This window comes from Cyprinodon tularosa, unplaced genomic scaffold, assembly GCF_016077235.1.
Source record: "Cyprinodon tularosa strain WSP-4 unplaced genomic scaffold, ASM1607723v1 ctg1493, whole genome shotgun sequence".
NCBI lineage: Eukaryota > Metazoa > Chordata > Actinopteri > Cyprinodontiformes > Cyprinodontidae > Cyprinodon > Cyprinodon tularosa.
This window is the reverse complement of record NW_024038324.1, coordinates 22,031-43,956: the sequence shown is the minus strand read 5'-3', so window position 1 is coordinate 43,956 and position 21,926 is coordinate 22,031. Positions and strand designations below refer to the sequence as shown.

Sequence of the window (21,926 nt, the reverse complement as noted above, 5' to 3'; positions counted from 1 at the left end):
TAACTTTGTGTACGGCAGCAAACTGCCCCTGACCCTGTGCCTTACTCTTATTTCCTTGGACCAGGTGTCATAGATACTGACCACTGCTGGCATGAAGATAAATTAGTTTACATACTCTAAGAATCGTACCATGTTTTAAGACTTATGAGTTTTTTTTACTTATCTCTAAACCTTTGTTTATATGAAAAGCTGCACTATGTTTTGATCTTCTCATATGTTTTCTCAGGGTGTGCTCTAATGTCTAATGTATTTTTAATTGTAAAAAAAAGTTTTTCGTCTTAATAAATATTTTGTGCTAATAATTTACTGACAAAAAAATAATAAACTATTGGGAAAAGGACTGTCTGTGTTTGGTGGAATATTTTTTTTATTCTACAATAATGTCCTGGTTTCATGTAAACCTTAATAACAGGAGTCGATGAGAACATCTTGTAAGAAAAATTGTAAGAATCATGGTGATGTGCTTTAAATATGATCAAAGTATTTTTTTCTAAAATGGTTTTTCACTATTTCAGATAATATCAAAGCCTTTTTAAATTGTGTTTTTATGTTTATTACATATTTTTGCACATTTGGTTAAAATTATAGATTTTTTTTTAATCTGGTTTCATAGCAAATTTATAAAGCACCTTAATAATATCCTAGTTTATCCGAAATCTGGTTTTAATGAAAGATATTTTCTTTGATCAAATTTGCCAAGGTGAACGAGTTAAAATCCCAAGTCTTTATCTTAAAATACATTGCTCTCTGTACACTTTAAGGTTTGCAGTCTCCATTCACAGTTTTATAGGAACAAATTTATAGGAACCAAATTTAGATTTCCAATTATTTTGGTCTAATCAAGAGGTTAGTTTCAAAAATCCTCAACCACCAAATGGAAATTGTATTTTAAAAAGCTGTTATTTTTCAATCCAACAATTTTCTCTTAAATATCATAAACAATTGTTGTGAAACAACAGAGCAAATTAGCTTTTTTTAAATGAGGCAAAACTTATATTGTCTAGATGACATAATTAACATTGCGGCTGCAAAGCAAAAATCCAAATGTTTCCTCATCAAAACATATTCCCTTTGGTAAAGCATGGTAGTATCATGCTTTGGATTTATTTATTGCTCATATTAAACAAATGGCTTGATCGATGGAGCTAAATACAGAAATGTTTCTTACAGCTGAGAGTTTGTCAGAAACAGCTATTCTATAGTATCCAGTCCACTTTATTTATACACAATATTTGTAATCTGCGGAACCAGAAGTGTTTCCAAAGTTTCCAAAGTAAAACAAACATATAATGAATCAATGCCGATCAATGGTTGTGTAATTAGTCTAGCTGTATAAGGTATATTTCAAAAAGAGGGTCATCTAATTGTATCTCAGAGTCCTCTCTATAGGCTATAACCTTGGAATACTGTAGAAAATTTTCTCTGACCACCTCTTGGACATGTTTTTTTTTTCTACTTCAACTGAAGAGGCAAGCTTTCCCTGATCATTGCTGGAAGAACTAAGAAAACTGGAGATCAGAGAACAAGTTAGAAAAAATCCTAGGCAGAAGAAAAACTAATTTTAAGCATCTAAGCATTTTGTCAGCACATCACATTTAGAATTATACATCTTGTTGCTCATTAAAGTATAAAATGCATTGCAGGGTCTGTTTAGGCATGCAGAACCAGGAAATAACACGCACACCTTATCAGAATATGTTTTACTGCCTTGACTTGACATGAAAGCAGTATTCTCGGTTTTCCCCACTTTGAGATCTCATCAGATGTCTTTTACAACCACCTTTTTATAAGCAAATACAGCTGTTGCAGAGGGTGGACATTGAAGCTGCTGTACTGAGCACCACGTGGTTCTTTTATTCCTTCTGCAATTTTGCACATCACATATCTTAGCTTCCCGTCTTGTGTGGCTGGCTTCTTCCTGAACGGCCAGTAAAAAGCAACAGCAGCTGGAGAATAATTATGAAGTCAATCTGGAAAAGTCAATATAGAAAAGGCTGTTTTGGAGTGGGGACCCCCTAGTTATATATATTGTATGACATTGTGTCATATCAAACTGGTCCTATAGTCACTCTATTACAGATGGAGTAATGTAACGAAAGTGATTTTGCCCCTTGATTATTAAAGTATTTCTGATTCTGATTCCTGGTTGATGGGACAGGTGTTGTGAAGGAAACAGTGCCCAGCTTGAAAGAGCTCCTGTGTGTCGCTGAATGTGTGCATTGATGACTGAAAGACAACTTCTGCCTCCATTTATCAGTTTACTACAGTGTGTTGAATTCATGATAATGTGTAATTATTTCAATTAGTGGAAAAAATTGCACAGGGGAATATAAAAAATCAACTAAAGTCTAATCAACCAAAACTTTCGCGACGCCCATGCCATACCTCCGTGGACCCCCTAGGGGTCGCGGACCCCCAGTTGAAGACCTCAGATTTAAGGATTTCATAAGCATCAGATTTAAAGTTAACAATAACAAATTAACATCGATTTTATCAGGTGTTCAAATACATATTTGCAGCTATATCATAGAAAGAAATAGTTAAAAAAAAACATACATTGTGATTTCTGTATTTTTTTATGCTGTCTCTAGCAGCAGATATATGCACCAATTTCTGAACCCTCTATGATTTCTAAGTGGGAGACCCTCTTAAATAGCAGGGTGTTCAAATACTTATTTTCTTCACTGTACTTCCTGGTCCTAACCAACTTCTCCTTCTTCAGGTTGTAAAAAAGCTGAACATGAGATATCCCAAACCACTACCCCCTTCGCTGACCCTCGCCACCCAACCTGACGCCACCTGTGACTTTTACGATCCTGGACAAAAGAAAGCCGCCAAATCCTGCTTGACATGGCTAGCATCTTACTGTGATGAACATGCTAAGCCTCACTACAATATCCCTGTATTACAGAAACATGAACTAGTCTCAGCAACCTTTTCAATAAAGGAAAAGATGTGTATCTGATGTGCAGCTGATGAATCTCTACTGTCAGAAGGATAAGGAGTTAATTTGCACAGAGTGTACAAAGGGCATGGGTTCATGTCTATTCTGGAGCTAGAGGAGAAAACAAAGGTAAAAACAAATTATGTGACTAAAATAAATTTAAAGCAACATTCTAATATGAAATTCAATCTATTGGAAACTAATTTACTTCTAGAAACGCCTGGAAGAGGTACGAAGGCAAGTACAAAAGAAAGTCCAGCAAAGAGAAGAGTTGGTGACTCTCATACAAGCTGAGAAGAATGTTACAGTGTGGGAATATACAATTCAAAACAATGCTTAAATAAGACAAATTTTGGTTTTAAAATGGGCAAATAGTAAAAGGGGGTAAGCTGTGAAAGAACTGTCAAAACTAATAGATCTTGAATATAAGAATTAGAAGAATAGAATTAGAATTTACCTTTATTGTCATTACACTGTCACAAGTACAGAGCAACAAAATGAACTCTCTGCACTTGGGGAGCAGCGGGCTGCCATTGTGCAGCAGCTGGGGAACAGTGTGGGGGTTAAGGGTCTTGCTCAGGGACCCAGAGTGGCAGTCCTTGGGAGTGGGGCTTAAACTCAGAAACTTTCTCACTCCCAACAAAATGTAACCATCAAAGATGTACAGATTGGGATTAATTGCTAGAACCTTTCAGCAGCTAGCAGATAATTTAGTGCTTGTGGGTTTGAAATGCTGCCAAATCTTTCGTCTGAGTGTTACTGGTAATAACTTCTCCTTACCACCACTTGATGGCAGCCAACAAGTCATTCGGGCTTGTGAATTTGAGAAATTGCATCATTTTTCAAACAAACGTTAAACATAATGTCAGCCCCATGAAAAAATAAAAGCTTAGAAAATGAGAACAGCAATAATATTTACCAAAAAAGGAAAGGAAACCTAAAAAAAAAAACAAAAAGAAAAAAAAACTTTTATCTTGTTAATAAAAGATGTCGTTTAACCTTAGAGAAAAAATCAGCATAACAAACAAATCACCAGGGTTCTGTTTGAATCTCTGAAGAGGATTTAAAGCTGTTGTGCATCTACTCTGCAAGGCGGGTCATATTTTAAAAACATTTGTCTTGGTTCCAACAGGGTAGTGCTCAGACCGCAAAGGCAGGTTGTGCCAAGATCTTCTCGAAGCTGATCTCCTCCATGCAGGACAGATGCAGTAAAGTTGAGCAAATGATGGACACCCAGGAGAAACGGGCCAAGTAGCTGAAACAGCCGAGCTGAGAGACAGGGACACTAAAGTTGAGCAGTTTTCCACTGCTGATGACATTGTTTACCTAATGCAGGTACCGCGTTCAGACTTGTGGGAGCTTGTTGAGCTAATTTTTTCCTTTTAACTTGATAAAAACGGGTTTACAACACCCTCCTACACTGTTCAGTTGACTTGACTGCATGTCAAAACATTTGGAAGAATGTACACCTTCTAAAGAGATATTTTTTCCCCTGCTTCGAGAGGCATTTTAATATTACATAATCTCTTTTTTTTGCTTGTATTCAGAGGAAATACAAACAAGAGTTATTCTTGTTTTAAAAAGGCACTTGAAAGACAAGCAATTATTTTTTAAAAATTAACTATTTTCTCTGTATTTATTTTAATCACTCAATTTCTGATGCATTTCAAGTCTTCGAACCTTGTGCTGGTCCTCACGGTCTTTCACTGAAGTGATTGGCTGTTTGCCTACATTGATTTCACCTTACCGCCATTACCAAAGAGTAGAGAAGAGCTTTTACGATATAAGAAATCAAAAAATATTCTGTTCTAATTATTCATTTGTGTCAAAGAGCAGGCTTGTGATGATTTTTCTGTTTTTCCTGGTAGATTGCGGTCATCTTACTTTGGATGAAACTTCAAACTACCCTAACCTGAACCTGGACAACAACCGTAAGACGAAGCCTTCACCCGTTCCCTGTTCTCCACATCTAAACAGATTTATTAGGTTCCCACAGGTGCTCTGCAAAGAGGATTGCTATGTTACTGGGAGATGAAGTGGCATGCTCGAACTCTGTTTGCGGCGGTAGCCTACAAAGATGCTGACCGAACATTGGAGAAGTCGAAGTTTGGGACAAATGAGAAGTCTTGGACTTTAGAATGTTCAGAAAACACTTTGAAGTTTTGTCATATTAATGTTGAGATGAAAATACCAGGTTTTTGCTCTAAGATGATTGGAGTTTTCCTGGATTACAAAGCAGTGATGTTAAGATTTTATCAAGTTTCTGACTTGATAAAATCAAGTCTGATGCTTTTAATCTTTGAATTTCAGACCTTTTTTTCAGCCTCTTTTTCCTTGTATTGGCCTGAACTACGAGTGGTATGATAATGGAGTGTTTGCAAAGCTGGCCAAATTGGAATAGCATAGGGAAGAGGGTGTGTGTATAAAAAATAATCTTTTTTAGAGAAAACTAATTACCTCAAGATCTTACCACCTTAATTTTTTAAAATTTTTTTTTTTTTCAAAATCCATCATCGTAAAAGAAATGGCTAACTTTTTCTGACTCAAAAGGAAATCATAAGCAGCTCTGCTTAATTTCAATGAATGGAAATTATTAGTAAAATCTGTTGCATTTCGTACGTGGAAATTTTACTTGGTCTATATTATATATGTAACCAATCCAGTCGCTGTCATTTATGGACTGAATTTTTTTGCTTTCCTTTTTTTTTTTTACTTTTATGGGTTTGATCTTTAATTGACAGAAGCCAAGTTTCTCTTCCCAGTTGATGAGTAAAATTAGATTTTGGGAAGTAAACTTCTTTTTAACAATTTACAAATTATCTCGCAACCCTTAAAATGTACAAAACTTTATCTCTACACTAGAGACTGACATTTTTTCGGGAATCCCACAGGTCACGGGATTCCCGTGGGATGGGAGTCAGCATTAGTAACGATCACGTGATTGGGACGGTACAGGATTAAACATTAACGGGAGTAGACGGGAGCGGGAGCAAACCAATAATAACAAAAAAAAACTAGGAACGATGCCAAAGTACTGGCACTGCCATTTTGTAGTTTTTTTCCTCGAAGCCTACACTATAATGCGAGTAAAAAAAAAACTACACGACCCAAAAACCGACAGTGCTTCCGCTCTGAGTTTTTCAAGAAAAAACAAGAATGGGAGTGGTGCAGGAGAGGGAGTCATTCTGAATGGGAGCGGGATGGGAGTAATTTCACCAGGAGTGGGAGGAACAGGATTTAGATTTCTAGTCTGGACCGGGATTGGGACGGGACACAAATTTTTTCTGTGGGAGTGGGACGGGACAGGAGTGAAAATCCACTCCCGTGTCAGTCTCTACTCAGCACGCATTACTTGTTAAGAAAACATTATTGCTGTCTCTCTCTCTAATGGTATTGAATAGGATAGAATAGAATAGAATTCATTGTCACTACACTGTCACAAGTACAAAGCAACAAAATTCACTTTCTGCATTTAACCCATCCCTTTGGGAAGCCGTGGGCTTCCATTGTGCAATGCTTGGGGAGCAGTGTAATGGTATTGCAATGAGCCCAAATTCTTTTTGCATGACAGCTAGATGAACAATCCAAATTATCAAAAAACACATTGGCATACTGTCAAATACCATCATTGACTTAAATACTCTATAAAGATGGTTCTAAAATCTATACCTTCTCAGGATCCCTTGACAATTCATAAATTACAGCAGGGTCCCAACCACTAAAGTACAAAAAGCAAAATAAATAAATGAAATAAAATTTTCAATGTGTCAAGAATCTCTTCGCTTTATAGCAGTAAGTTATGTTTATATCTGACAGGATTGAACCTGGAAAGTATGACTGTAATTTCATTTGCTTATTCCATTTGCAAGATTCAGCTTGTAACTAGAAAGACAAGACAGGGAGGAACCCAATTAATTTATTTTCTCATATCCAAGATGTGAGAAAATTAATTAGGGCCTTTAAGACCAAAAAATGATCATTTTGGTATCCCATGTTAGAAAATTAAAAGAGAAACCTTACATTAAAGGAGAATTCTTATTTGGAAAGTCAGCCTTATCGCCAGACCTATAGTTGGATTCAACATGGCTGTCTCACATGAAAAACATATTGAAAGCCAATGGATTAGAGAGTCTTTTTAAACTACATATAGACCAGAGCTTCACCTTACATTTGCTGCAGAATAATGAATGTGGTGGCACTGTTACCCCACAACAAGAAGGTCTTAACTAGCCTTTGTAATGAGTGTGTTTGTATTAACCTGGCTTGTACTGAGACATGTAAAGAAATGGATAGAAAAAATGATGGATGACAGTCAATCGCAACTTAAATTATTGCGTTAGTCAAATCTGCTTGCTTACAGACTAAGACCAAAAGTGAAGAAAAAAGTACAAAGAGATCTGAAGGGATCTTTCCAGTACAAAAGCTGCTAAACCTGTAAGACAAAACTTTCCCTTGATTTGGATGTGTGTGCTAAAATAACAAAGTACTGCATGAAGCTCTATCTTTAGAAACATGGCAGAACTTGGGAAAGAGTATGCTTATGCTCCTGTTCATCAGCTCCACTCAGCCAGGCTCTACTCCGGTTCACAAGCATTTCCAATACCGTTTAATGGTACCAGTACTGGCTTTTTTCAACCCTACTAAGATCTGATGGTATGTGCACATGAGCAAGGCCTGAAAAAGGCCAGTAATGTAATTGCTGAAAAAACGTAACGGAAATGCTGGCAAAGTGGTTGGGGTGAAGTTAAGCTAAACCACAAGGAACTAGTGGACAAAATAAATGTTTGCAGCTATTTTTGATGCCACAGATATTTAAAATCCTTATGTAACATATGCTCCAGATGCCTTTAGTGTGTAGTGATGAATGGTAAAGTCTAGCGTTAGAAGATCTCTGCTCAAAGAGTAGTGATACCACAGTATGTTAAAACACCCAACCATTTGATGTAGACTGTGAGTTAAATTCAATACTCACACTATTTGACAATATTAACAGAGTTGAATTAAAGCCTCTGTTTTTTTTGTAACACCCAGAAGAAGCTCTTTCGCCGATACAACAGTTGAGACTTTATCTTTTACTCCAGTTAGTACAGTAATTAAAGTAAGTGGTCTTTAAAGAGTATCACCATACTGTTTAGAGGGAGTGTAGGAGGAAAACAGTTTCCTAAAGCCCCTCCTCCACTGGAAGTGATGTGGGGATTAAAGAGATGTCAGGTTTCAAACACCGGTCAGCTCGCCATTCAGTTAATTCACAACAGCAACAAGTAGGGAACTTTCACTTTCTTTATACTCAGTCATCCAAGGGTTTGTATATCATTGTAGAGGCATCTGCAGCAGCTCCAAATAATTGGCTCCCTCACACTCAATGTTGTTATGTAATGCGGTTGAGATCTAAAGTTGAATCTTATAGAAAAATGTTAAATGCAGTGATAGTCTGCACTAAGCCTTTTTCATTATTTAGAATAATCCTAGGCTGTAGCAAAGGGCAGGACGGGACAAGAATAGGGCAGGTGGGGAGCTTTTCTGAGCAGCGTCTTTCTGCCCATTGTTCTTATTAGATACTGGGGATTATGGGCGTTCTACTGTCTTCAGAACATTTACAAATGTACACCACCAAGTGACATTGTGGCACTCACATACGCTCATTCATGATAAACACTATTATTTTCACACATATATCTTCAGGCCCTGATGGACCTAGACATGCCACTCCACACAAGATTAACTGAAGCACTCAACTATGCTTATCCTTAAAATAACTACATTTAATGCAACATTTAGACCTTCCTACTCTAAAATTGGATAATCTCAATGCCCTTAGCTGTTATGCTTTATTATTAAATCACAACTCAATTGGACACAGGGCTAAATACACCAGGGCCCCACTGCTGGCAAGAGCATCTAGTGATAAACGGCCAAATGCTTGTCGACCCAGCACACAACACAGACGATTAGTCCTTGAATTTTGTCTTGGGCTTGGCTACAAGTAGAACTGTGTGAGTGACTCAGGGACCAAAGCAGGACCTAGATCATAAACTACAGCTATAAAAATGACACTTAGACAGAGCAGTTTTAGCCAGCCACTTCCACCATTTACCTTAATTTACTTTCGAGAGAAAATAGTTGAATTTAATCTTTCTAGACTAGTCTCAGTTTGCTATTTAGACTTAGACAGATTTATTTGTCTAAGTCTAAATACACAACTGTAAAACAAAAAGAAATTTCTTTTGGAATAGCTCTCTGGATAATTTAATCTTTTTAAAAGTGAAGCCTTAAAAAATAGTAAAAAAAAACACATATGAAAACAGTAAAATAAACATATGACTTTAAATTTACAGTTCTAAATTTTTTTTAAATATAACGATAAAATATAATACATAGCTATAATAAAATACAGTACAATAACTCTTTTTACAAAACATTCAGCAGTCTAATGGCAGTGGGGAAGAAACTAATGCTGAACCTGCATCCAATGCTTCGAAGTCAATTCCCAGAGGGCAGCAGGGAGAACAGTCCATGGTGGGGGTGTGAGGGGTCATTGATGATGTTACAGGCTCGGGACACACAGCGCTGGGATGAAATGTCTTTTATGGGGGGAAGAGGAGTCCCGATAATCTTCTCTGCTGTTCTCACCACTCTCTTCACTTTCTTCCAGTCTGAGGCACTGCAGCCTCCACAGCACAAAGTGAGACAGCTGGTCAGAACGCTCTCTATGGTGCTCTGTGGAAGGTGGTGAGGATGGGTGGGGGCAGGGGGGCTCTCCTCATCCTCCACAAGAAGTACATGCGCTTCTATGCCCTTTTGACCAGTAAGGTGGTGTTTACATTTCAGGTGAGGGTGTCTGTGATTTGCACCCCCAGGAATTTGGTGCTGTTGACCACCTCTACAGCTGAGCTGTTGATGATCAGTGGAGCGTGGTTAGGCTGGATCTTCCTGAAGTCCAAGATGATCTCCTTCGTCTTCTCCACGTTCAGGATCAGGCTGTTATCTTTGCACCATTGCACCAGCTGCTCCACGTCCTCTCTGTAGTCCAGGTCATTGTCGTCTTCTTGACCGCTGCTTTGGAGCGCCGCCATGGCAACAATTATCCAGTTTACCTTCTAGGAACGCTATCCAGTCATTTCAAAATGTTATGCGTCACAACCATTAGCTTTTGATTGGAAAAACAAACCTGGTAAGATGTCTGTAACCAGACTCTAGATCTCCAGATGTAGTCCGTCTTTCATAACTACACCAGGGTGATCTGTACAAAGACACAATATTTATTGCACAAATTATATTAATTTACAATTTAGGGTCCGGTTTTACATTACATTCAAGGGGAAAAAATAACTAACCACCAAATTAAAAAAAAAGACAGAATAATAAAAAAAAAAACTTCACATGCACAAAAACTTCAAGGAACAAACATAAGATGAATGCAATTTACCCTAATGCTGGAAGCTGGATTGACTCATGACAGTAAAATTATTTCAACATTAGGTTGCTGTCTTGAGAAATCCTTTGTGTAAAGCAAAACAACTGCATGTAGACAGCATCCTGCTCTATATGGTGAAAAGGAAACACAGGAAATATTAAAAGTAAGTTTTTAACCCAATTTATTCACACTCCTCACGTGTTTTGATTTTTATCTAGTTAACATTGGAATGTAAAAAAGATTTCAAATCACATGAATTCATTTCTAACGCAAATTAAAGCAGGGAAACTAAAAAGCCTGGGTTATTGGAAGAGCTAAGAAGTAACTTCTTACAATTGCTTGATTAACGTTAAAAAAAAAATACCTTCAGTACTAGTTTTAATTTACTTTTCTTTTACTTTTACTACAGTAAACATACAGTACAATAAACTTGGAAGAGTACCGGTACTCTTACTAGAGTAAAATGTCTTGTTACTTTACTAACAACATGAGCTACTTGGTGATCAGGTAAAAAGAAAGCAGATTTTAATTATTGACGCTGAAAGTTGCTTTTTTCATTCATTACCTCATGTAAAGATTAGTTTTATAAATTGAAATACATATATGATTTTAAAAAGTGATTTTCTTACTGCCTAAACTGATTTTTTTAATCATGATTTTTATATTTGCTAGTATTTTGGTTTTATTTAATACCTTAAAATACCAAAATTTGTGCTTACTGTACTTACAGCATCTGTCTGATTACATCATTTTAAACAATAACTTGAATTTTATGAGCCAAAAATTAATCTGAGCTAGATTAGCCTTATTATCAAGTACTTTTGTTTTACTTTTACTGTAATGATGTCTTCACTGACTTGCTTGAGAAAACAAATATTAAACTGGTCAAATCTTGTGTGAGTAGAGTTTTTGGTACTCTAACCACCTCAGGTCATTGAAATTTCACCCAATTAATTTATCAAGGTGTTTTTACATTTTCTGTAGCGTCTTTATGGTTTTTATTATATTTGTATGTCTGTTGCTGATTGATGAATATATCTGTTCAGCACTTTCATCGACTTTGCAGTTTTAAAGTGCTTATATATAAAGTTGTGTGACCTTCATAGAGGAAAAGCTTTAGGGATCCTTTTCTGAATGAAGCCTTTTGTTATATTGTCGGGTATAGTTCTCTGCTGAAGCACAAACATGTTGTGAAGATATGCATAATTTAAGTGGTAAAACTGTGATTGATGCCTTATCTTCATCGAGTGTGGGGGGATTTTTTGTTTGTTTTTATATAATGCACATTGGAAAAAAGTTTTATTGTTAAATGTGCTTTAAAAATAAAGTGGATTGATTGCATCCAGTGCAAAGTCACTTATATTAACTGTATAATTTATTTTCCATATACACTAATCCTTCATGCTCGCTTGACATTTTCAGATGTCAAAGCCTTGGCAGGTGAAATCAAAAGAAACCAGTTTAAGTAACTTTAAGCAATCAAAGTCAACATTTAACAGGAGTAATTCCAGTGAATTTTTCAAGTCCTACTTTGAAAAGTTAACTGGAGAAACACTCACATGTATGAACATTATGGGGCTGTCAGGGCTGACAGAGGAAGGCCAGGTTATTGGAGCCCCACCCACCTTCGGTTAAAACGTGTTGCAGCAAGCAGTACAAACCAATGGCGTGAGACAGAGATATACTGTAGGGAGGGAAAGCGTGGGCAAAGGCAAAGGTAAAAAAGAAGAAGGGAGAGATATACGCTGGCATCTGGGACAACATCAGTTCTACTTTCTTTTCACTGAAAGATTATTACTTCTTGGTGAGTTTAAATTTATATTTATAAAAATATACCTTTTATCTAATGAAAATGAAAAGTTTACTTTTTTCAAGCAACTTTCTTAGTGATGGATTTTATTGGAAGTTTTTAAAAGCTGATATAAATCCAAAACAGCCCCTTTCTTGGTATTTACGTACTGCACATGTAGTGTAGTTTCTGTGGAGTTTTTCTTTATAGGTGCAGCAGGTGGAATTCTTAAAGGCATGCTTTTGTGTCACACTGTACACAGACACACCTTCTGAGTCATTCAGGTCACAGTGCTTGGTGGGATTTGTTTGTACAGATAAAAATTAAAAGCAAAATGTGTCTTTAAAGAGAGGAACAGATAATATGGTAGATGCTGAACGAAGCTGAGGGTCTTTGAACTCCTTGTCTGTGGAATTTGAGAGATCTTTGAGTATCATTCCCCATGTGGTTACAGATCATGCAGTTGAATATCTCAGCTCAGCTGAAACATTCTTTTGAGTGTTTAAGGTGATTCCTCTCAAATACTTCCTGTTTGCATTTTCATATGCTGCGGCAAGAGTTTTAAGTCTTACATTTCTTCTCACACTTATGTGTTAACTTGTCTATTTACAGCTGTTTACAATTAAATGGATCAGTTTGATATCAAATAAGATGGATGAGGGTGATCGTGATCATAGTAACGTTGATGATAACAATCTTAAATGTTGAAGGAGTTTAGAAAAAGTACAAAATTTTGTTCTATTTTACCTCAAAATTTTATGGGGAGCTTTGGAGAAAATGTTAGTTTATTAGATGGCTTTAATTAAGATGCCTCTAGACAAAAGATCTAACAGATCAGGAGAGCTTTCGAGCAAATGTCAAGTTAAAGAATTGGATGTTAACTGGCAAAGTAAACTTAATGCAGTACTGTAAATCAGAAAAACTGTATTATATTTTCTCTAATCACAAATATGCTTCATTTACTGTTAAATAAAAAAAAAACATCTGTATAACAAGAAGACATTTTAAAGAGAGATGTAAATAAGAAATACCAGAAATTGTTATTTAAAGCATAAAACGGACAAACCCTACAAGTTTATTCAGTGAAAAAAGCGCATGGAAGACTCAAAAAATCAGCTGTTTTGATGCGGCTCCTGTAGACTTTTCTTTCTATTATGTTTGGTTTGAAAATCTAAGCTCTGAGCGGTTGTTCTATCTAATTTAAAGTAATTCAGTGTTGCTTAAGTTCCTGTTTACTGACAAATATTATTGAGTAAAGGAAATGCATATGAGCGTTATGTGGGTGTTGGTGAAACATAACCATTAAGCGCTCAGTAAAGGCATTTATGCCTGATTTAGAAACAATGCAAACAAAGTGTGATGCTTGTTATGTGACATGAAAACTAAAGTCAGAAAAAAGCTGAGTCCAGTCAAGTCTGGTTTCTTGAACGTAGCAGAAATTTTAAATGATGGACGTGGCTTTACTGCAAAGAACAGCTAAGGCTGCTGATGTTCTTGCTTAACAAAAAAACTATGTTTAAAACATAGCTGCTTAGCAGACCACTGATGAATGTATGATTCTAAGTCAGACCCTAACCTTAAATTTATCTTAAATATAGGATGGGTCTTTGAATGTTCATTTAAAGCTGCAGGTTTCGTCTCCTCAGCTGACATTAGTCATCACCCTAAGACTGTTGTGATGCTTATCTGGTTTCAATCAGTTGAAAAAAATTATATTTGTTGTGGTAAAAAAAGCTGATACTCCAGCACAAATATGAAAGTGTGTTTTAAAGCTATTTCTAAGTTACAACTAGTCAACAACAAATATTTCATCTATTTTTATCTATTTTCTCTTGGCCAGAAGGCATTCTGGTGTACATCATGTTCTACACTGTTTCTAAATTTAAGTGGCAACATGTCTGTTCACAGTTTTAAGATTAAACTGGTAAACAGTACATGCAGAAGGATATATGCTTATTTTTCTGCAGATGATTTCAGTTTTGCAGAATGATTTCTTATCTTTAATGTTTTTGATAAATACTTAAATCCAAGCATTGCTTTTATTTTTATGATGGTGCAGAAACTTTTGCCCTACCATGCTTGTCGATACAGAACTTGCTGTAAATCAAGTTCTTGCTTTGTGGATCGCTCCGATCCACAAAGCAACTATTACTGCATTGCTCCAATGCTCACGTCTGGTCTTGTTGTTCAGGAATTAAGAGTCCCAGTTTAAACCTGTGCTGCTGTCTTACGCTTTAAAGCAAGAAGATAACTCATGTCCAACGCTCATGTCCGTATTTTTTTTTCTCATGAGTCTGACTGCGTCTTTCCTTTGACAGACGATTCTAAATGTGTTTTTTTTTTAAGAATACTTCTGGAAAAAAAGAACTTTTGCTCTTTTAATTATTAATTTATGGTAATTCTTAATGCTAGGAAAATTAATGAAACCCTCTTTAAGCAAACCATTAAACCAATTTTTCTCTTTTCTAGATAAAAATGAGGCTCAACCATAGCTGCTCTACAGGCTTGAATGAGACCATTGTAAGTAGTTCATCAGCTACAAGCATCGGCGCCCTCATCCTCACCTTTGTTTTCCTGTTGGGATGTCCTGGAAATATATTCAATTCAATTCAATTCAATTCAATTCAGTTTATTTATATAGCGCCAAATTCACAACACATGTCATCTCAAGGCACTTTACAGTTCAACCAGATCAAATTGATACAAAGTTTTCTATCTAAGGAAAACCAGTTGATTGCATTGACTCATTGACTCAAATACAATCCCCCACACTAAGCATGCTTGTAGCGACAGTGGAGAGGAAAAACTCCCTTTTAACAGGAAGAAACCTCCAGCAGAACCAGGCTCAGTGTGAGCGGCCATCTGCCGAGGCCGACTGGGGTTCAAGGAGACAGAAGCAGAGATACAAAAAGCAGCTGTAAAAGGCGGCCCCGTCCAGGAAACACACAGCCAGGCAGACGAGCTCCAAGGCAGCTCCCATGCCAGAGGACGAAGAAAGCACATCCACTCAGTCACGGTCAGAGAAACAGGACCACACTGGAAAACAGGCCGATCTCCAACATCTATAAACAAGGGTGTTGATAGAAGCAGCACAGCTGATGTTTCTTTCCAGGATGACGTCACAGCCAAACAGGAACAGACGAGGCAAAGCTACTATTCGTCATCTGGAGCATCCTGGCACGAGCCCGACAGCAATCTGTCACTACCCTCCTCATCCTCAACCTAGCTATCGCGGATGGCTCTCTGATGGCTCTTACCCCTTTCTTCATCGCCTACCTGGTTATGATGAACTGGGTGTTGGGGAATGTGATGTGTAAAGTCCTCTTCTACCTCTGTTTGGCCAATATGTACGCTTCCATCCAGCTGATAATGCTGATGAGCGTTTACAGGCTGGTGTCGGTGGTGTGGCCCAAACGTATCAGCGTAATCACTGGCAAGAGGACCATCTTGAGAGTGTTAGGAGTGATGTGGATGCTCGTAATTGTTGCGTCTATTCCTGCGCTAATCTACCGAAACGTTAGGTGTAAAAAGAACCATCCAGGTTATGTTTGTGATTCATTCCATGACACAAACGGCGAGGTAAGTTTGGAAGATCATTTTTCTCCCTTTAACATTAACTCTATATTAAATGAGCAAAACTTATTTTTTTTATTTCCTATTTCTACCCCTGATCCCTTCTTATAAACACCCCAACACACAGGTGGTTCTGCAGTACACACTTGAGCTCGTTTTGGGCTTTGTAATACCTTATGGAGTCATTGTAGTCAGCTACATTCTCATTTTGCGAAAGATCCGGCAGACTAAATTTCGCCGTCGGATACGAAGTGAAAAGCTCATCCTGGCCATCGTGGTGACCTTCTGCCTGTTCTGGGTGCCCTACCACGTCATCAACATGGTGCAAGTATGTTTCTCTTAGCATATGAGACAATGTTAAGTGTTATATCCATATACCTTTATTATCAATTTCAATCTTTTGGTAATAACTATGTAATTCTGCGTTCCTAACCCTCCCAGGTCGCATGGGCTTTATCTCCGGAAGAGTCACCAAAAAAAAAACTGTAAGTGATTCCACCCAAATATGCATGCTTTCTATTTGCTCAAGGGTGCAACTGTTTCTAAGTAATTTGTTTATTGGAAATTCAGCCTTTTTCACCAATCCACCCAGACCCAGGAGCTGTTTGGCTTTGCTGATTAATGTACAATTCTGCTCTCCAAATAAATCAACAAGGTTCTTCTACAAATGACTAATTCGGGCTCTGACTCTCTCTACCTGAAACACAAGGAAATGTGCTTCTCTTGCAGGCAGACCAGACTAAGGCTAAAAATCAATCAATCTTGTGTAAAACTACAGGTCACCCAATGCAGTTCCATGCAAAGTCTTTCTCCATCTAGCTAATGTGCGCAAAATATGACTGTATGGGTTTCTAATAGTTTATAACATTAAAGCAGTAAGGAAATGTGAATTTGGATGATTGAATGAAATTATCAAGATGCATTAATATAGCCAGAATTTACTGACAAGTGCTATATATCATTGTGGGACATGTGGAATAACTGCCATTGATAATTGCCAGACAGACTGTCAACCGATCCAGGAAAACCAGTTAGCGTGAACATGACTGCACAGGATCTAAGTTATGTTTTAATTAGGATAGTAGACCAATGTGCTCTACTGGTTCCTTTTTCCAGTTTTGCTCCAACTCAGTTGCTTATATATGTCTGACTGCAAAATAATAAATCAGAATTTCTAACAGTCTATATTAGTTTAGCCTCCTGTTTAATAAAGCCAGCAGATAATATAAACAATGGCTGACACATCTTGGTGTCTCATAATGTATAATGTCTTATATGTGGCCCGACTATACAATCTGCAAGAACATTTCTTTTTAGAATTCTGGCTTTAACTATCTGTTATGGGGAAATTATTTAAATTAATTCTATTTTTCATCCTCCTCTTTTTATGCCAGTTGTAGAGGTGTTTAACTAAACATACTCTTCTTTTCAAATACTTCAAAGGATTTTAGTTATTTTTTTTTTTCTAAGTAAAGTTCTGTGAAGTTAATATTCTTCTGTGAAGAATATAAATATTCTGTGAAGTCATTCTTCTTTGCCTAAAGTAAAAAAAACAGATGTCATGTTATGTTATTGTGAGTTGGTTGAATTATAGTAAATTCCCGATGGCTAATAAGCAAGATATATAATGTACCCTGAATCATGGAGTCTCTTCTTTAGTTTTGTCAAAAAAGGAGGGTTCATCTTTTTACAACAATCAGATCTGGAGAGCTCAGGAAACTATTATCTTAAGTTACCATCTAAGATTTAATTTTCCATTCAAGAGAGAGAGAGAGAGAGAGAGAGAGAGAGAAAGAAAGAGTCAATCAGAAGTATAGGTGAGCCATAATATTGTCATTGTGAATATTTGTACAAGGTCAACAAAAAACTAAGCATGAAATATTTTAATGAAACATAAAATCGACAATGTGCTGTAAGAACAAGTGCATGTATTTCTACAACAAAAACTTTAGAGATGCATTAATACTGGGTTACCAGGGTTCTGTCCTCTGTTTAAATGAATTTTTTGTTTCTTTGTATTTGTAGTTGTTTTCTAGCAGTGTTTTGTTCTTAAGTGACTCTCTGTCCCCCCCCCTCATGTTTGTTTCCTTTCCCCTTGGCTTCCTTCTAGAGCAGGCATCCCCAAAGTCGGTCATCAAGGGCCTCTGTCCTGCAGGTTTTAGAGGTTTCCCTGCTTTAGCACAGCTGATTGTGATGACTGAAGTTGAGCAAAAGCCTGTTAATCAGCTTTTAATTAAAATCAGCTGTGATAGAGCAAGGAAACCTCCAAAACCTGCAGGACAGCCGGCCTCGACAACCGAGGTTGGGGATGCCTGTCTAAAAGCTTCCATTCACACCTGTTCCTTGTCAGGTCATTAGTCCAGTCTTTTTTATGCCTCCTATATATATATATATATATATATATAAAAGACATAAAATATATATATGTATTCTCCCTGTTTAGTTAGTGGTGGTTCCTCGTCTTTTCAAGGCTACTCATGTATGTTTTCCCTGATATTTCCTAGATTCTGTTTTTTTCCCCTGTATTTGTATTTTGGATTTTTGCCTCAGTTGCCTGTAAGTCCTTCATTAAACCTGACAAATACCCTATTAAGGCAGACACATCCTAGTTGCAAGTTTGAAATTGTAAAAAAAAAAAAAAAAAAAAACTTTTTGATTATTGGCCTGTTTTTAGCATTGGTCCCTCATTTCAGTCTCATTTATTGTAATAATTCAAGTTTCATACCGTAGTGAATATCTGATTTTCGGGGAACCAAAGTCCACCTTTAAGCAAAAGACAGTGTATAGAAGTGGTCCTTTTCACTATAAAAAAAAAAAAAGTATTAGAATGTATGTGTTAAAGGAATATAACTTGTAACACGCATTGAAGCTTGGACCCAATATTCAGCAGACAAACAGAAGGTTTCAAAACAGGTTTATTTAATAAGCAACAAAAAGAGGACGATGGAAACTCCTCAGAGAGGGTTCTCTGATTCTCTGCTGAGACAGGAAACTCAGGTCAGTGACAAGAATGAAGAGTGGAGAAGACAACAAAACGTCACTGACCTGGTTGAGAGTTCAGTCTGAAACTCAGAGAGGAGAAACCTGGGGGGAGACAGTCCACCGCTTGCGGTCGTTACCGCTTCAGAGCACAGGGTAGCCGGCGCCAGCCGACGCAGAGCGAGCTACTGTGTCCGTGAGAGATTATGCGAAGCCGAAAACCAGTCCAGTGCAGTGATAGGTTATCCGAGAGCCGAAGAGGTATCCAGGGAGAATCCAAGCTGAGATCAGAAAAACAGTCCAAGTTCGATCACAGGCAAAATCCAGGCAGTCAGGCCAAAAACCAAACTGAGCAGGGCATACAGGGAAAAAGGCAAAAACCAAAAACACATGGGCAAAAAACTGAGAAGAATTCCACAGAACAGAACACTTACTTTCACAGCTTGGGTAACTCACTCTGACACAGGCTGAATAATCTGACGCTGATGTCAGGAAAGCAAACAGCCTAAATAGCTGCAGGGAGCAGGTGAATCAGATTGGCAGTAATCAGTCACAGGTCCAATTAGGCAGGTGAGCAGGAGCAGAGGAAAAAAAAACAACCATCAGCACCAGGATTATGACATAACTATGTGTTGTACCTAACATAATCCCTTGTAAAATTTTCATTATACGGCGATGATATTGCTCTGAATGAAAATCAAACTTTTTCACATGCTGAAAAATGCGAAAGTAAATAACATTTGTTATATTGTTTACAGGTGATGTGTAAACTTAAACTACTGCAGAACTAATTCACAATGTCACATTAACAGAAGCTTGTCTCTAAAAACAGAGTCAAGTGTTACCAGCTTCTTTCAGGCATGGAGTATTTCATCTCACTCCCTTCTCAAATTCTTACCCTCTTTTTCTTACCAGGTTGGGTTTAATATGGCAAAGGGGTCGTGCTGTTACCTCCACCATCGCCTTCATCAGCAGCTGTGCCAACCCGGTGCTCTACTTCTTCGCAGGAAAGTCCTACATCAGAAGGGAGGGGCTGGAATTCATGGCTCGCTTGTTCGAGGGCACGGCTTTGGACTTCGGTAGAAAGAGCCGCATGAGCAGCCAGAACAGCCAAGACAAAGACAAAGATGCAGAAGTTGTGCTCAAAGACAAAGAAGGAGACTCTTCTACAAACTCAAGTTCTAATGTGAAGGCAACAAGAAATGGGAAATAGAGTGACTTAAATCTTTCAATCTTCATTGCGTCCAGTCATAACTTCAGCATACTTTATGAAGACTTAAAACTGAACAACAACTCCTAATATTTAGCTGAGTGCTGGAAAGCACATAGTCACATCTACTTGATGCTCTGGGACACACAGATACGGTAACAGGATAAGAGTCCTGCCCAGGGTCCCAGAGTTGCAGTCTGTGGCATTTAGACTGGGTATCCCCTGCAGCCTTCCTTAAAGGTCAAGCACTGCTCTAACCCCATCTCATAATATGTTGTTGATGGTGCATAAGAAAATATTGCAATATAAAATGAACAGCAGAGTAGAGTCCAGAATGCATAAACTTCGCAGCAATCTTCCAAGATCTGCATCCCAAATTTTGACCATTTTTAAGGTTCATATAAATATAAATATTTATGCATCTGCAGTAGTTTTGTATAAGTTTTTCCCGATGGATTATCCTTAGGATGTTTATTTAGTCCTTTTTTCCACTTTACATAATAACCTTTGCCAAGGTATTTTCACTTGTACTAGTCATCTTAGACTTATCTGGTACCAGGTTGCAGGGGAAAACACTCTCAACATAGACTTCCCCCTCCCTAGAAACCTCCTCCAGGTTCTCTGGGGAGAATTCTAAGGTGTTTCAGGGCAGCTGAGAGTCATAATCCTTCCAGTGTGTCTTGTGCGGTCCTCTAAGCCTCCTGCTGGTTTGAAGTGCCTGAAAGACCTCCCTAAGAGCCGTCCATGGGGCATCCGCAAAAGTGACTTAGCTGACTCCTATCCATGTTCTCCTTCAAGGATTGCCAAACTACTCACCCTAAGAGAGGACCCAATTGAAGCTCATTTTGGCTGCTTGCATCTGGGAACTTCAGTCATTAGATTTCATGACCATAGATGCATTTTTGTGGACGATGCGGTTGTGCTTTCTTATTCCTGCCAATCCTGCAGCTGTAATTAGGGTGAGCTCCTCAAGGTCTGAGACTATGGCTATCGACCGAAAAAAAATGGCTTCCCCCTCAGGTTGGAGAAGAGCACCTGCCTCAAGTGGTGGAGTTGAAGTGTTTTGGAATCCTGTTCATTTGCCAAGGTTTCACTAAAAAATATGTATTTTTTCCCCAAGTTTCTAAATAGTTCTATTTTTACAGAATTGTTTTTATAAAACAAAAAGATTATATGTTTTATTGTGTCAGAGCAAATAATTTATATTAAAGGAGAATATTGGTCTCAATTTATCATCCCTCTAATGTTTATATTATGATGCTACTGTTACCTAAGAAGGTCTTTCTGCATTTTCTTCAACTGACTTTTTTATATTTCCCCTCCAGGCCTAAAATGTTTATCTATATTTCTTGCCACTAGATGTCACTTTTTTCAAACAGCTGAAAATGTGGGTTTTGAATCTATTTTCTGGTCATGTAAGACCAACACAAAGAGTCTTGTACCCAAAAAGGTAACCCCTTAGATTTAATGGTATCTCAATACAAACTACTTAAATACATAATGAATTATTTTTTATTAATTTAAATCCTGTGCCATTTTAGGGTATAGCTTAAAACATAACTTGTAATTTATGTCTAAATGATTTAAAAGTTTCAATCAAAAGTTTTCCTGCAATGTTTTTCTGAATATATAAGCTGCAAGATATTTTGTATATATTTTGTTTCATAATTATTAAATTCATTGTAGCGCAAACTAAAGCAGATACAATGTACAAATTGCTTGAAATTATTTTTTACGTACCCAAAATCTATCTAAATTTGAAAGGTCAGAATTCAATTTCAGCCTAACTGCTAGTTGCAGATTGAGGCACCAATAATTTTTTTATGCTGCAGAACATTGAACAGTTTCGACAGCAACAAGCACTGGAAATGGGTGAAAACTTCAACAACCATACAGACGTATCTTTTATATAGGGTACATGCCATTTGTTCACAAGAAAAGCTCATGTAAAATAGATTTCAATTTTCCAATCTAATACCTGGGTTTTCCCCTAAAGTATCCTTTCCTGAAGCTGTTG

The 21,926-nt window shown here is 37.3% G+C and overlaps 1 protein-coding gene and 1 pseudogene across 1 annotated transcript; both read left to right on the top strand.

The window, feature by feature from the left end:
- Positions 1–380: 380 nt before the first annotated feature.
- LOC119779567 lies at positions 381–4,444 on the top strand (annotated as a pseudogene).
- A 10,147-nt stretch (positions 4,445–14,591) lies between these two features.
- LOC119779566 (leukotriene B4 receptor 1-like) lies at positions 14,592–20,669 on the top strand. The gene is made up of 5 exons (XM_038279245.1): positions 14,592–14,743; positions 15,302–15,726; positions 15,848–16,048; positions 16,162–16,205; positions 19,615–20,669. Exons 1-5 carry the CDS (start codon positions 14,623–14,625, stop codon positions 19,910–19,912), a joined length of 1,089 nt encoding a protein of 362 aa, XP_038135173.1. The 5' UTR covers positions 14,592–14,622; the 3' UTR covers positions 19,913–20,669.
- The last annotated feature ends 1,257 nt before the right edge of the window (positions 20,670–21,926 follow it).